This window comes from Arachis hypogaea, chromosome 6 (assembly GCF_003086295.3).
Source record: "Arachis hypogaea cultivar Tifrunner chromosome 6, arahy.Tifrunner.gnm2.J5K5, whole genome shotgun sequence".
Classification (NCBI taxonomy): domain Eukaryota; kingdom Viridiplantae; phylum Streptophyta; class Magnoliopsida; order Fabales; family Fabaceae; genus Arachis; species Arachis hypogaea.
The window spans coordinates 92,634,631-92,647,244 of NC_092041.1; the positions used below are offsets into that span (position 1 = coordinate 92,634,631).

The window sequence follows — 12,614 nt, forward strand, 5'->3', positions numbered from 1 at the left end:
TATTTTATTATTAAACGGTTAGACCACGATTGAATCAATGAATCAATAAACCAATAACTAAATCGGTCGATGACCGGTCCGGTTTTCACGGTAAGCACACCTATTTCGGAAGGTGCGCCACAAATGGAACCTCATTTCTTAGTTACATAAACATAGTTTCACATGCACTCATCAGCATAGTATCTTAATTTCAAATAATAAATTTATCGCATTTTATAAAATTTTCAAGCTTAGTAATAGGATTTTAATAGTAATGCTTGACGAAATCTCTTACATAGTTTTACCTCCGGGCCCGGGAAGACTAGAACATGTCAATTTAGAAGGATATGTAAGAATTATTTAAATAAAATTAGCATGACTACAAAATTGGGAATATAATTCAACACTTCATTCACATCAAAACTCCTTCCACATTATTAAGGGCTCTTTTTACCAACTTAAACTTCTGATTTAGATCTTTGTTGAATTTGACAATGTACTCTTTACCGAAGAATTCAATGCCTTGTCGAAGACCCTCGAGTTCAGGGGCCACGGCCACACGTGTGAATACATTCCAGACAGTGCTATCGGGGTACTCGAAGATGGCCTCAAACAGCATGCGGAAATGCATAACTCTTCTGGGGGATAACAGGTTGAGATCACTGAGCTCCACAGTCTTCAACACGGCAAGGGAGAGGGTGAAAGAGGAAACCATTTCAACCACAAATTTGGCAAGGTGCATTGACCTCATAAGCTGCATTGAATCAAGTTCCTTAAAGTGGTCCCAAATGCAAAACTGCAAAAACGGTAGGGTAAAAATGAGTCATAAATTAATATGAAGTGCTGTTATGATAACATTAATCAAGCAAAATAATGCAATTCAAATTCGATATCCAAAGCATTTGAGAATTCCTCAGCACTATTTTGTCACAACTGTGCAAGCACCCACATTGGTGCAACTATTGATCACAGTCAAATAGTTTCTCATAATCACCTACCTCTTGTCATATTTTCCATACAGAAAAGCAATATATAGTTCTGTTTCAAATTAGCATTCATACCAGTTTTATAACAAGAGGAACATTACCTGCAGGGTAAACTTGTGATTTTTGTCATGCTCGCACAACTTCGTCGCCAGCACCGTATAATACTTGTTAAAAACTTTCTCTTGCAAGCAACACTCGAGAAGAACCCGCATTATATCTCTGTCCTGTAGCATTAAGAAAATAGATACGTCAACATGGAGGGTCTCATAATTGAAAGAACACAGTTTAGTAAACATAAAAAAAAGGCTGACCTGCTTCCCAGGTAATTCCAATCGAAGAAGCTTCTCAAATGCATCAATATAGTCCTCACCACTCATTATTATACAGAAGATTGCTCTTCTGGCATCTGTGTTCATCTTTTGTGCAGCAGCAAGCTGAAGCATTCGTTGTGTTTCAAGAACATCTTTGTCTATTCTGTTAGCAACTTCTTCAACATTATCTGTTGCAGAAGCCAAATCCCCAGTTAACCACCACTGACCCTTCTTATCAGGATCAAGTAACTTGCTCCATTTAAGACCTCTAAGTAAAATGTCATCCACTCTTAACTGGAAATAACACAAATGAAACAGAAGTCACTGGGAATGAAGAAAAGAATAATCACCAGGAACACTTTTCTTTTCTTCACATCTTTTAAAAATAAAAGTCTTAAAATAAATTTGTTCCCCGCGCCAAAAAAGTAATTATCTTTTACAAGTAATATCTACAAAGAAAGGTGATTGAATAATAAATAATGCCACATAAGAATGCAACCTTCTGCAACCACTTCTTAATCCGAGTGTGGTGTGCAGGGTCCTCCTTTTGTCTTTTCTTGTTGTTCTTGATGTCACATATGGTTTCAAGCATGAACTCCATCTACAAGTGTTACCAAGTAATCAGTGCTGAACTATGCAGAAAAACCAGAAAAACCACTTCTCTAATAATAAAATATAGCATGCTCACTCTTTTACTATTTCCCTTTTCATGATTATCTCTGGAGGAAGCCTTCAGGTCATTTGTTGTCTTCTGAACACTAACGATAAAATTTTTCATGGAAATTGGATCATCAGCCCTAATTTTCATTCCACAACCTATAAAGACCAATGGAATAAAGATAAAAGTCAGATATGGTTCATCCATTGGGAATTTCTTATAAGAATATCTAGAGAAGTACATTAGTAACAATTATAAATTCACATAAGCAAAGGAGATAAAAGGATTAAAATATAAGACCAACCCCAAAGACCGAAGAGAATAAACAGACAATGGTAAAATTACATTAGGTCATCAAAATTACACATACCATCCCTCTATTTGACCAGTATACACTCACCTCTCCTCTATTGTGTCATTAAACTGAATTTGTGTTAAAACTAGGTGAAAAAAGGTCAGTTTTAACCACCCACCCCCCCCCCCCCACAATCTCATTATGCATAGAGAACACATAAAGATAGAATAATAACTATAAAGATTCTTGTTCTTTTAACATTGTTATTTAAGGGTATTTTTCTTATTAGTACACTGGTGACACACACATGTATAAGGATCTGTTAATTACATTAACACCAGAGGACCTAAGTGTACTGTTTAGACGTGCAGTTGGCATAATACAAGGGAGGAGAATGTATACTGGTCAAATAGAAGAATGGTCAAGTAGTTTTGATAAATCTTAAAGGATGTGAGCGCAATTTACCAAAGATACAACAAGTCAACCACCACAAACAAATTAAAACAAATACAAGAGCGAGAAATTAGATAAGAAAACTCCAAGTGCTCAATACACCTATGGAATATTTCATAAGATGCATGTATGGCTTGTACAATAAAAAGTTGGTCAAATGTGTCAAAAATGCTTCTGAAGAGTGAAAAAGCTTAAATTTTGACTTTAAAATCTGAAAATTTATAGCATTCAGTCCCTTAGGCTGCGTTTGTTTACTAGGGCAGAACACAGAGACACAAAATCGTGTTTGACAGATGAGACATGGACAAAGACATTGGATTCAGAGACACTGAATTAATGTATTTTGTGTCCATCCTGACAGAAACACTAACAAGAGACACAATTTATTTTTATATTTTCTTTCATTATTATTGTTAATTTTTCATAATTATATTTTTTATTATTTTATTTTTCATCTCAAATTTTTTGGATGAAAAAAGATGAGAATAAATTGGATTTTCATAATTTGTTCTAATTTATCACCAAACAGAATACAAGAATACAAAATTGTGTCTCTATCCTTTGTGTCTTGTTCTCAGTGTCTGTTCTCAGAAACAAACGTAACCTTAATGTCAAATTGTCCCACCTCCCCACGAAACAACAAACAAACTGCAGAGGGGGAACATTACAAACTAGAAAAACACCCAAGGGAAAAACAGAAATCTTACATTGTAGGACTGCCAATATGATAGAGACATCTATCTCGGTCAAACGCTTGCTCAACATGACTAGAAAGTCATATATTAAATCACTAAAGCATTAAAGAAGATATCTGTCAGGGTACAGTTAAAAATCACTTAATACTTCAAAATGCTTGGTGCAGTATACCCACCTAGAACAGACCCCAAATATGCATAAATAGGATAAGAGAAGTGTAAGATTCCGCAGAGAGAGATTATCCTCTTTAAGGTACTCATCCTGGAATGAAATATGTGAAGATTATAAACTACAGTCAGTCTGCACAATACAATGAGGCAACAAGGGTGATCTGATGAAGAAACTAAAACTAAAAAAGAATATATATATATAATCAGCATGTTGGACTTCTTTTTCAAGCATTACCTCAAAGCATTTGGCAAAGGATGCCATAAACTTTGCACTGAAGTCAACACCAACTAAACAGGCCATCCCTGCAACAAATGCAGCAAAAACAGCAGCGTACCTTCACCAAAAGAGGAAGAAGGGGAGAGGGATGTCAATTAAACTAAAAGCAACATTGTTCAGTATTCAATGTAAGATCAAAGAGGAGGGATCTGACATACTCAAGGACTGAACACGACATTATGAATTAGTATTATAATATTTGAAGTAGAAAAATATATGATTCTAAACTCAAAATATGAAAATAATTTGTCCTAAACCAACACCGATTTGTGCACAACCTTTTCCTTTCAATCATATATTTCTTCTAAGTTCTACAAAAAACATTATCTGCCTTTTTCCCACTTCTGTGCTGGGTACTCTAGCAGTAAGGCTATAACTAAATTTGAGTATTTGACTGAAGCCCTGTACAATGAATTTAATGGCTTAATAATATTTATCTCTTCATTTAAGGCTAAAACTGAATTTGGTTCAGGATCTTCATTTATTATTATTATCATCATTATTATTTGAAAATTTTTCATCGATAATACAATGCTTCCCAATCAAATTATTTTAAATACAGAAACAACAAATCCACCAAATAGGGTAACTATAATAGAAAGGCTCAAATGCTTAACTGTTCATTGCCCCGTGGCCCACCTGAGCATGATGCCAAAGCCTCCTCAATCATAATGTGTGAAGCAACACTACGTGCAACAGACTGGAAGAGAATTGCATCAAAACTGTTATGGTATAGATTATAGAATAGTACAACTTCTTACGTGGTTATATATTTCATAGAAACAACTTGTCAAGCAAACAAAAACTACATAAACAAGTTAAATGATTGGGGTAGCAACTACACTGTGCATTAGTACAATATAGTGTAATTTGAAGCATACACAAGGGACAATGGAGCAGTTCAGATGCTTTGACAGTGGACATCCATTCTTTACATAGAGAAAATCATCAAGACCTTTGTTTTTTTTCTAAAAAAAAAAGCCAACAGAAACAGCGACAACATATTCTACTTATAAGGAATATTTTTTTTACCAGAATTTCAACCTTCAAGCTAGAGTTAGCAGAAGATCTTTTGACCCTTTACCTTTAAATATTCCAAATTTGAAAAGAACAAGTACATTGTATTGCTCTTCGAGATTAATCATTGAATCTTCATCTTAAAAATGCAGTAAGATTTTTTTTTCTTTTTTAAAAAAGAGACAATTGGTAAGATTTCCTAGTGTCTACCCAAGTTCCCTCTCTTTGCAATTCTTTATTTTCCCATTTCAAAATGACATAACAAAGTTTCTTTCGATAACGCACCACAAATAGACAGATAAGCATTCATTTTCAATACAACTAATGGTGCAGTGAACCTGAAAGATCGCCGACAATTCTCCTGTAATTGATTCAACATTAGATTCAGAAAGCCTATTAAGAAGTCCTACAAAAGAGCTCAATTTAGAAAAAAATCAATACATGGTATACAGTTAGACATGTGAAGCCAAAACTAAATCCTGTCCTCCATACCTCGTATACGTCTTCGTATCTGAGTATGCTCTTCAGGTTCATTTCCAGCACGAGCTCTCAAGTGAGGTGCAATATATTTTCCCTTTTCTTTCTTTGCTGGAACTTCAGCAGAAACATGCTCTGATGCCACCTCCATTGCCTCTGATGCCACCTCCATTGCCACGGATTCTACAGTATTCGATATGCACACATCATCATCCACCACATTATCTTCTTGCTCTTGTCTCAACAACTTTCTCTTCTTATGCTTCTTCCTCACAGTTCCACAATCAGCAACATCACCTAATGCTCCATCTTGATCAGAAGTTCTCATGAGCTCAAATACTCCATTTATTGTCTCTGCTTCCATCCCTTCATTTGGCAGTATTTCCTCCTTACGCTTCTTACTCAACAAGCTCTTCTTCAACCTTTTCTTCGGCAATTCACTAGCACCATGAGTATCCTCTTCTCCAAATAAATCCATAGCAGGCAACATTCCTTCGAGCAATATGTTCAGCCCATCATCCAAACCCCTCAATTTCCCTTCCTTCACCTTAAGCTTCTTGGAAAGCTTCCTTTCCAACTCAAGATCCTTCTTCGCAGCTATATCAGCATCCAGCCCAAAAAACTCTTTGCCACTCTTCTTCTTGGAACTTCCCTTAGAACCCTTCTTCAACTTCTTCATTTTCTTAGTATCAGAGCCACAAATTGCCACTGATACAACATTCTCTTCAGGTGTCACATGTTTCTCAGAATCCGAATCAAACCCTAAACCCTCTTTTTCCTCAAAACTAGTACTAACTGGTTGCTCAAAGTTTGTCTTAGTTTTCCTATCCGAATCATCTTTACTTCTTTTGATAGCTCGAGATTTCTGTAAACAAACAATAATCGTGAAAAAAAGGTTAAATTGTTCAAGTGAGAAACAAGGCATAAATATTGGTTTATTTTTTAGAAAAGAAAAAAAGAAGGAAGAGTAGAGGAATGAGAATAGAAAGGTACCTGGTGGTGAAGCCATGATTGGTGTTTGGATGCATTCTTTGCCAAACGGGATTCTTTCCTCAGTTCTCGCCGCGATTTCTCAGCCTCTGTTTGAGGCATTGCGACTCAATATGAGAGAGCGAATAGAATTTTTTTTTCCTTTTCTCCCTCTGTTTCAAAAAGTGGTGATTGATTAATGGGAAGTTCTATGGTGTGAATTAGAAAAAACATCCATACATATAGATAGTGAAGTGCGTACATCAGACAATAACGTGTGGCTTCCTTCTTCTGACTTGCATGGAGAACTGCAAACACAAAAGGCTGCTACTGCAGGTTGATGCAGACATTGTGGTACTTGGGGCAAGTTTAGTTTAAGAAAATTACTATTAATGTAAGTGATTATAATCTTTTAAAATTGGGCTGAAACTTTTTGGACTTACTCTCTAATGGGCTTATTGTTTTGTACAAAATGAAATTATACAATCTTTTTTGAATTTCTTTTTATCATTATGTTCTAATATAAAAACTGTTTAGATTTTATATTCTTAAATGGATTAAAAAAGCAAGAATGTGCAGGACATTGTTTTGAGCTTTTACAAAGAAACTAAAAAAAATGATGTATATTAATAATGTAAAAGATATATTTATTAACTAAGTTGGGTTGGTCTAGAGGTTAGCCCACTAGTTTGCTTAAGCAACTGTCGGGGGCAAACCCTTAAATGGAATTCAGTACTGCGACGGATTAGTCCTTGGCCTGGCGGGTTAGAAAATACCGTGGAAAACAAAAAAAATAATATATATATATATATATTGCTATAGTCAAATTATTAATACATAAAACTTATTATGTTTACAAATAATAAAAATTTATTATCTAATACTTTTAATTACATGCATAATATTTAAGAAAAAAAATTAAATTTTTTTATAAAAAGATAATTATATCTTTAATTATTTTATTATTTAATTTAGTTATTGTTATATAAGTAATTTTTTAATTTTAGTAATTTTAATTAACATGAATAAGTAAATAAGAATACAAATAAAAATAAAAAAACGAAGATTATGAAAACAAATAAAAACAAAAAGACATGGAAATAAGTTAAAATAAAAATGTAAAGATTATGAAAATAAATTAACATAAAAATAAATAGTTAATGAAAAATATTAATATAAGGATTATGAAAAATAAGTGAAAAAATAATTAAGAATATATTTATTTTTTTATAAAAAGATTTAGTCCTTCTTCTTATAAATATTAATGAAAAGATTTGATTTTTTTAATAAATTTGTTATTAAATATTTTTTAATAATTAAATCTTTTTAACGATCCTTTAGTCTAATTTTTTATGTTTTTTTATCTTATAAAATTTGAAGAAAAAAAAAACTGAAAATTCTAATTACATTGATCAAGTAAATAGTATGTCTACTTAGTAATTATCACTCATTTTCAGTAGACATACTATTTACTTGATCAATACAATTAAAATTTTCAGTCTTTGTTTTTCTTTAAATCTTATAAGATAAAAAAAACATGAAAAATTAGGCTAAAAGATCGTTAAAAAGATTTAATTATTAAACAAAAATATTTAATAATAAACTTATTAAGAAGGACCAAATCTTTTCATTAATATTTATAAGAAGGAGGATTAAATATTTTAATAAAAAATAAATATATCCTTAATTTTTTTCACTTAATTTTCATAATCCTTATATTAATAATTTTTATTAACTATTTATTTTTATGTTAATTTATTTTCATAATCTTTACATTTTTATTTTAAGTTATTTCAATGTCTGTTTATTTTTATTTGTTTTCATAATCTTCATTTTTTATTTTTATTTGTATTCTTATTTACTTATTCATGTTAATTAAAATTACTAAAATTAAAAAAATTACTTATATAACAATAACTAAATTAAATAATAAAATAATTAAAGATATAATTATCTTTTTATAAAAAAATTTAATTTTTTTTCTTAAATATTATGCATATAATTAAAAGTATTAGATAATAAATTTTTACTATTTGTAAACATAATAAGTTTTATGTATTAATAATTTGACTATAGCTATATATATATATATATATATATATATATATATATATATATATATATATATATTATTTTGTTTCTCACGGTATCCTCTAACCCGACAGGCCAAGGACTAATCCGTCGCGGTACTGAACTCCATTTAAGGATTTGTCCCCGACAGTTGCTTAAGCGGACTAGTGGACTAACCTCTAGACCAACCCAACTTAGTTAATAAATATATCTTTTACATTATTAACATACATCATTTCTTTTAGTTTCTTTGTAAAAGCTCAAAACAATGTCCTGCACATTCTTGCTTTTTTAATCCATTTAAGAATATAAAATCTAAACAGTTTTTATATTAGAACATAATGATAAAAAGAAATTCAAAAAAGATTGTATAATTTCATTTTGTACAAAACAAGAAGCCCATTTACTCTAAGTAAGTCCAAAAAGTTTCAGCCCAATTTTCAAAGATTATAATCACTTACTTTAATAGTAATTTTCTTAAACTAAACTTGCCCCAAGTACGACAATGTCTGCATCAACCTGCAGTAGCAGCCTTTTGTGTTTGCAGTTCTCCATGCAAGTCAGAAGAAGGAAGCCACGTGTTATTGCTTGATGTATACACCTCACTATCTACATGTATGGATATTTTTCCCAATCCACACCACAGAACTTTCCTTGATTAATAATTAACAGCAGGTGATTGTGGGCATAGTTATCAAAATCGAACCGATAACTAAATCGGTCAGATTATTGGATTATTAGTTAAACAAGTTAATTCGGTCTCATTTAAGTAATCAATTATCCAGAGATTAATCAAGAAAAAGAAAACACCATAAAAATTAGTTATAATGTAAAAAAGCTGAAATTATGACTTTTTTTCTCAAGAAAATATATTCCGTTGAAAAATAAACTAATATAGCAGCATTCCAATTTTTTTTAATGAAGATGAACATTATTCTAGAAAAGCCTAAGTCACATCCAAAAATCCAAAGAGGGTGGTCAGGAGTAAAACAACTACAAAAACCAATAGCAATAGGACGAAAAGATACAATTAAAACACAAATACAAAATGCAGATCAATCAACACAAACAAAGTAACTAGTAATCACTCTTAACACAAAATCTACTGGCTACTGGTACAAAACAAAACAGCTTCAATGATCAATTATCCTGTCTTTCCTTCTTCGTTTCCAAAACTCCTTATAAAATCAAATCAACATTTTCATCTCCTCCACATTCACAGATGAACTGTTGAATATTTTCTTGTTTCTAGTTTTTCATACAGTCATTCTCTTTTTGCACCTTTTAGCAATTTTGTTCTAAACATGCAAGGGAAAACAGAAGTGCCAAAGAACAGAATATAGAAGACCCCTTCCTGAATGCAAAATAAGAAAAATATAACAAAAAAACTTCAACTCAAATGAAAATTCCATCTTGAAACTTAAACGGCTAGAATCTTTCCATTTTCTCTCTTTTTAAAAATAAACTCTTATTTATTACCACTGACCTCCAAATCAAACCATTGTAAAGTGATTAATCCACTGAGGAAATTAAAGAGTGCCACACAACACCAGAAGAAAGACTCTTTTATTGAATCTTCATCATTTGACTATCAAGCTAGGAGACAAATTTTGTAGTGTTAATGAAAATGTCTTCTACTCTATTATCTCTCTCAGTTTCTCCAACTTTAGTATACAAGCCTCAAAAAGGAAAAAGAACAAAGAAAACAACAAACTAAATCAATTAGTTTTACATACAAATACATTTCATCTAAACCTAATACAAATTAAATCAATCAGTTTTACATTCAAATACAGTTAGCATCAATAAATTAAAACATAAAAAATCCAGTATAAAAAATTAATAAGAACAACTAAAAAAAGGCTCACCTACACCACACAGCAGAAGCAGAAAGTCAGAAACAGAGTCAGGGATGGTTTTCCAACTTGGGGCCGTTGCAGAGCAGGCCACCGGCGAGAGATAACAGAGCTTCGAAGAGGAGTAGAGCAGAGCCTGCAGAGGAACCAACACAATGACGACGGAGGAAGCAGAGGCAGACGAGGCACGAGGTGGAAGCAGAGGCAGAGACAAGCGAGGCACGGCGGAAACAAGGCAGCCGGGACAACACAGACGGAAAAGGAAAAGGCAAGCAGACACTGGCGGCCGGCAAGGGGAGTGACGAGTGACCGTGCGGAACTGCGGTGAGAGGCGAGGTTCTAAAACCGAACCGATCATCAAACCGCTTGAGCTACTGGTCATCGGTTTAGAGGTTCAACCGGTTCAACCGTGGTTCATCCGAAATAACTGAATTATAATAAAATAACATATCAAATTTTAAATAAATATACAAAAATATAAATATATTCTGATATAAATCTTAAATATATACAAATTAAAAGTATAATTCCAATTAAAATCTCATAATCACATTTAAATACAATACATGAGTCAAATATAAAAAGACATATCAAAGGTAAAAATTTATATAAATATAAAATTTATAATATTATATGAAATTTAAGATAATCAGGAAAAACAAAAAAAAAATTATTGAATTAACCAAACCAATAATAAATATTCAATCTTCTACTTATCTAGTTAATTCAATTCATCTATTTTTTCATTAAAAACAAAGATGAAAAAATTATTTTTTCTATAACAAAAGATTGGTCATAATCAAGGTCCATATTCATTTGTGAACTTGTGTAAAGCTATAATTTAACTTATCAAAACATGCCAAACATGTCTCCTCATTTCACCTCCCAAATCAATGAATTACAGTATCCAACTATTTGACCTAAGTATGATATAAAGTAGAAGTATTAATTATTATTAGACAGTGATATTAAAAATTTAAAATGTAGCATCCGATGCTCGATGGAACAAAGCATACTTATTGTGAGACAGAAGAAATTGAAACAGCATAGTCAAAAAGTGCAGACCCTAAAGGCCTAGCCATTGCATTTTCTACCTTAAATCCTTGCTGTGTAAGATTCATTCTCATGGCTCTTTTCTCTCCCAATAAGTTAATTACTTGAACGTGTATTTGAAGTTATCAATAGAAAAAGATAATGTCCCTTTCTTCTGTTGCAGAAGAACTATTCTAAACCCCTCCTTCTACTCATAATGAACAAATAGAAATTCTAACAAACTTTTAACAAAATTTTCAGCATAATTTCAATAAAGATTAATAAGATTTTCAGCTAATCACAATTTTAGAAAAATTTCAGCACAATTTTAACAAAGATTAAACATCTTTTTTCAAAAATTAACCAAAAAGAAAAAAAATACAATAACAATACAATATCACAACAATCCAATAGCCTTAGGTGTTTCTTAGTTGAGACTCTCATCCATACCTAAAAATCACCAGCAATCCAATTACAATATCACAGTACCCCACAGCAACTCACTCCAACCCAGTAATCTCAAGTCTCAACCGTCAAAATTATTCAACAATTATTCAATTCAGTAACAAGTCCACGAATTAACTAACAACAATTATTCAGCAATTATTCAACCCAGTAACAACAGCAAGGTTCACAGACTAACTAACAAGTAACATCAATTATTCAACAATTATAGTTTAAAAAAATTTAATACCTAGAACTAAATGCTAGAACAAAGCAGAGCAGATCAGCAGCAAGAAAGGAACAGGGCACGACCGAAGGGCTGATGCGATGGAACAGAACTGGCGTTGGCGAGACAGTGGCTGCACAACGGAGGCAGGAGGCGAGGCCCGCGACTGTGGTTTCGAAGCTCAAGCGTGGCTGCACGATGGAGGAGAACGACGTTGCGACAGTGGCTTCAAAGCTCCAAGTTGCAACGGCGACGGTTGCTTGCCGGTGGCAGGACGGAAGTGAAGGAGGAGCTCAATGACGATGAGAGGAAGGGTAATGACCTAATGGGAGTGCTGCGCGTGTTTGCCATTTTAAATCCCCGGTTTTGGCATCTATCCGAATAGTTTTTAGCATCGATTCGCGGTTCGACCGGTTTGACTGGCCGATTCGAATCGGTTTTCAGAACCTTGGGCAAGAGTGAGTAAATAATCTGTGCTTCTTGGGAGAGACTGAGAGAGTAAGCTTCGAGACGCTTGGGGCCTTCAGTTTGCCATTGGCAGATTAGGGTTTATGTTTTTTTTTAAACTAAAACGCGTAATATTGGGAGGTTTTTCTAGAAAACAATTAATTTTTATCCGGTCCGATTTTCAAAAATCGGCTCACCAAACCCAAACGGGCCAAACCAGTTTTTTAAAACTAGTGTATAAGAAAGACACA

The 12,614-nt window shown here is 32.7% G+C and overlaps 1 protein-coding gene and 1 long non-coding RNA gene across 3 annotated transcripts; both read right to left on the reverse strand.

The window, feature by feature from the left end:
* Positions 1–188: 188 nt before the first annotated feature.
* On the reverse strand, positions 189–6,673 carry LOC112696949 (uncharacterized). 2 transcript variants are annotated; one of them, XM_029287617.2, is made up of 13 exons: positions 6,551–6,673; positions 6,313–6,461; positions 5,335–6,184; positions 5,181–5,203; positions 4,443–4,525; positions 3,784–3,883; positions 3,554–3,639; positions 3,390–3,472; positions 1,965–2,092; positions 1,776–1,877; positions 1,277–1,570; positions 1,067–1,189; positions 189–775 (listed from the first exon to the last, which is right to left on the reverse strand). In XM_029287617.2, the coding sequence occupies exons 2-13, from the start codon at positions 6,409–6,411 to the stop codon at positions 392–394; spliced, it is 2,355 nt and encodes a 784-aa protein (XP_029143450.1). In that variant the 5' UTR covers positions 6,412–6,461; positions 6,551–6,673; the 3' UTR covers positions 189–391. The 2 variants fall into 2 exon arrangements, with proteins under 2 accessions (XP_029143450.1, XP_025605691.1); XM_025749906.2 differs by having other exon boundaries at positions 5,181–5,248.
* Positions 6,674–8,659: 1,986 nt separating this feature from the next.
* Positions 8,660–12,278, reverse strand: LOC140173480 (uncharacterized). Its single transcript, XR_011862485.1, has 3 exons — positions 11,941–12,278; positions 10,227–10,641; positions 8,660–8,967 (listed from the first exon to the last, which is right to left on the reverse strand). It is a non-coding gene; the product is annotated as an uncharacterized lncRNA (long non-coding RNA).
* Between the last annotated feature and the right edge of the window lie 336 nt (positions 12,279–12,614).

Bases quoted from the DNA above. Each gene is read 5' to 3' on its own strand.
- LOC112696949 (XM_025749906.2), bottom strand. From the start codon at position 6,411: ATGCCTCAAACAGAGGCTGAGAAATCGCGGCGAGAACTGAGGAAAGAA. The intron at 1,571-1,775 runs GTTGCATTCTTA...TGTTATTTCCAG, and splicing joins TTAAGAAGTGGTTGCAGAAG to TTAAGAGTGGATGACATTTT. The intron at 776-1,066 runs GTAATGTTCCTC...CCGTTTTTGCAG, and splicing joins ATCACAAGTTTACCCTGCAG to TTTTGCATTTGGGACCACTT.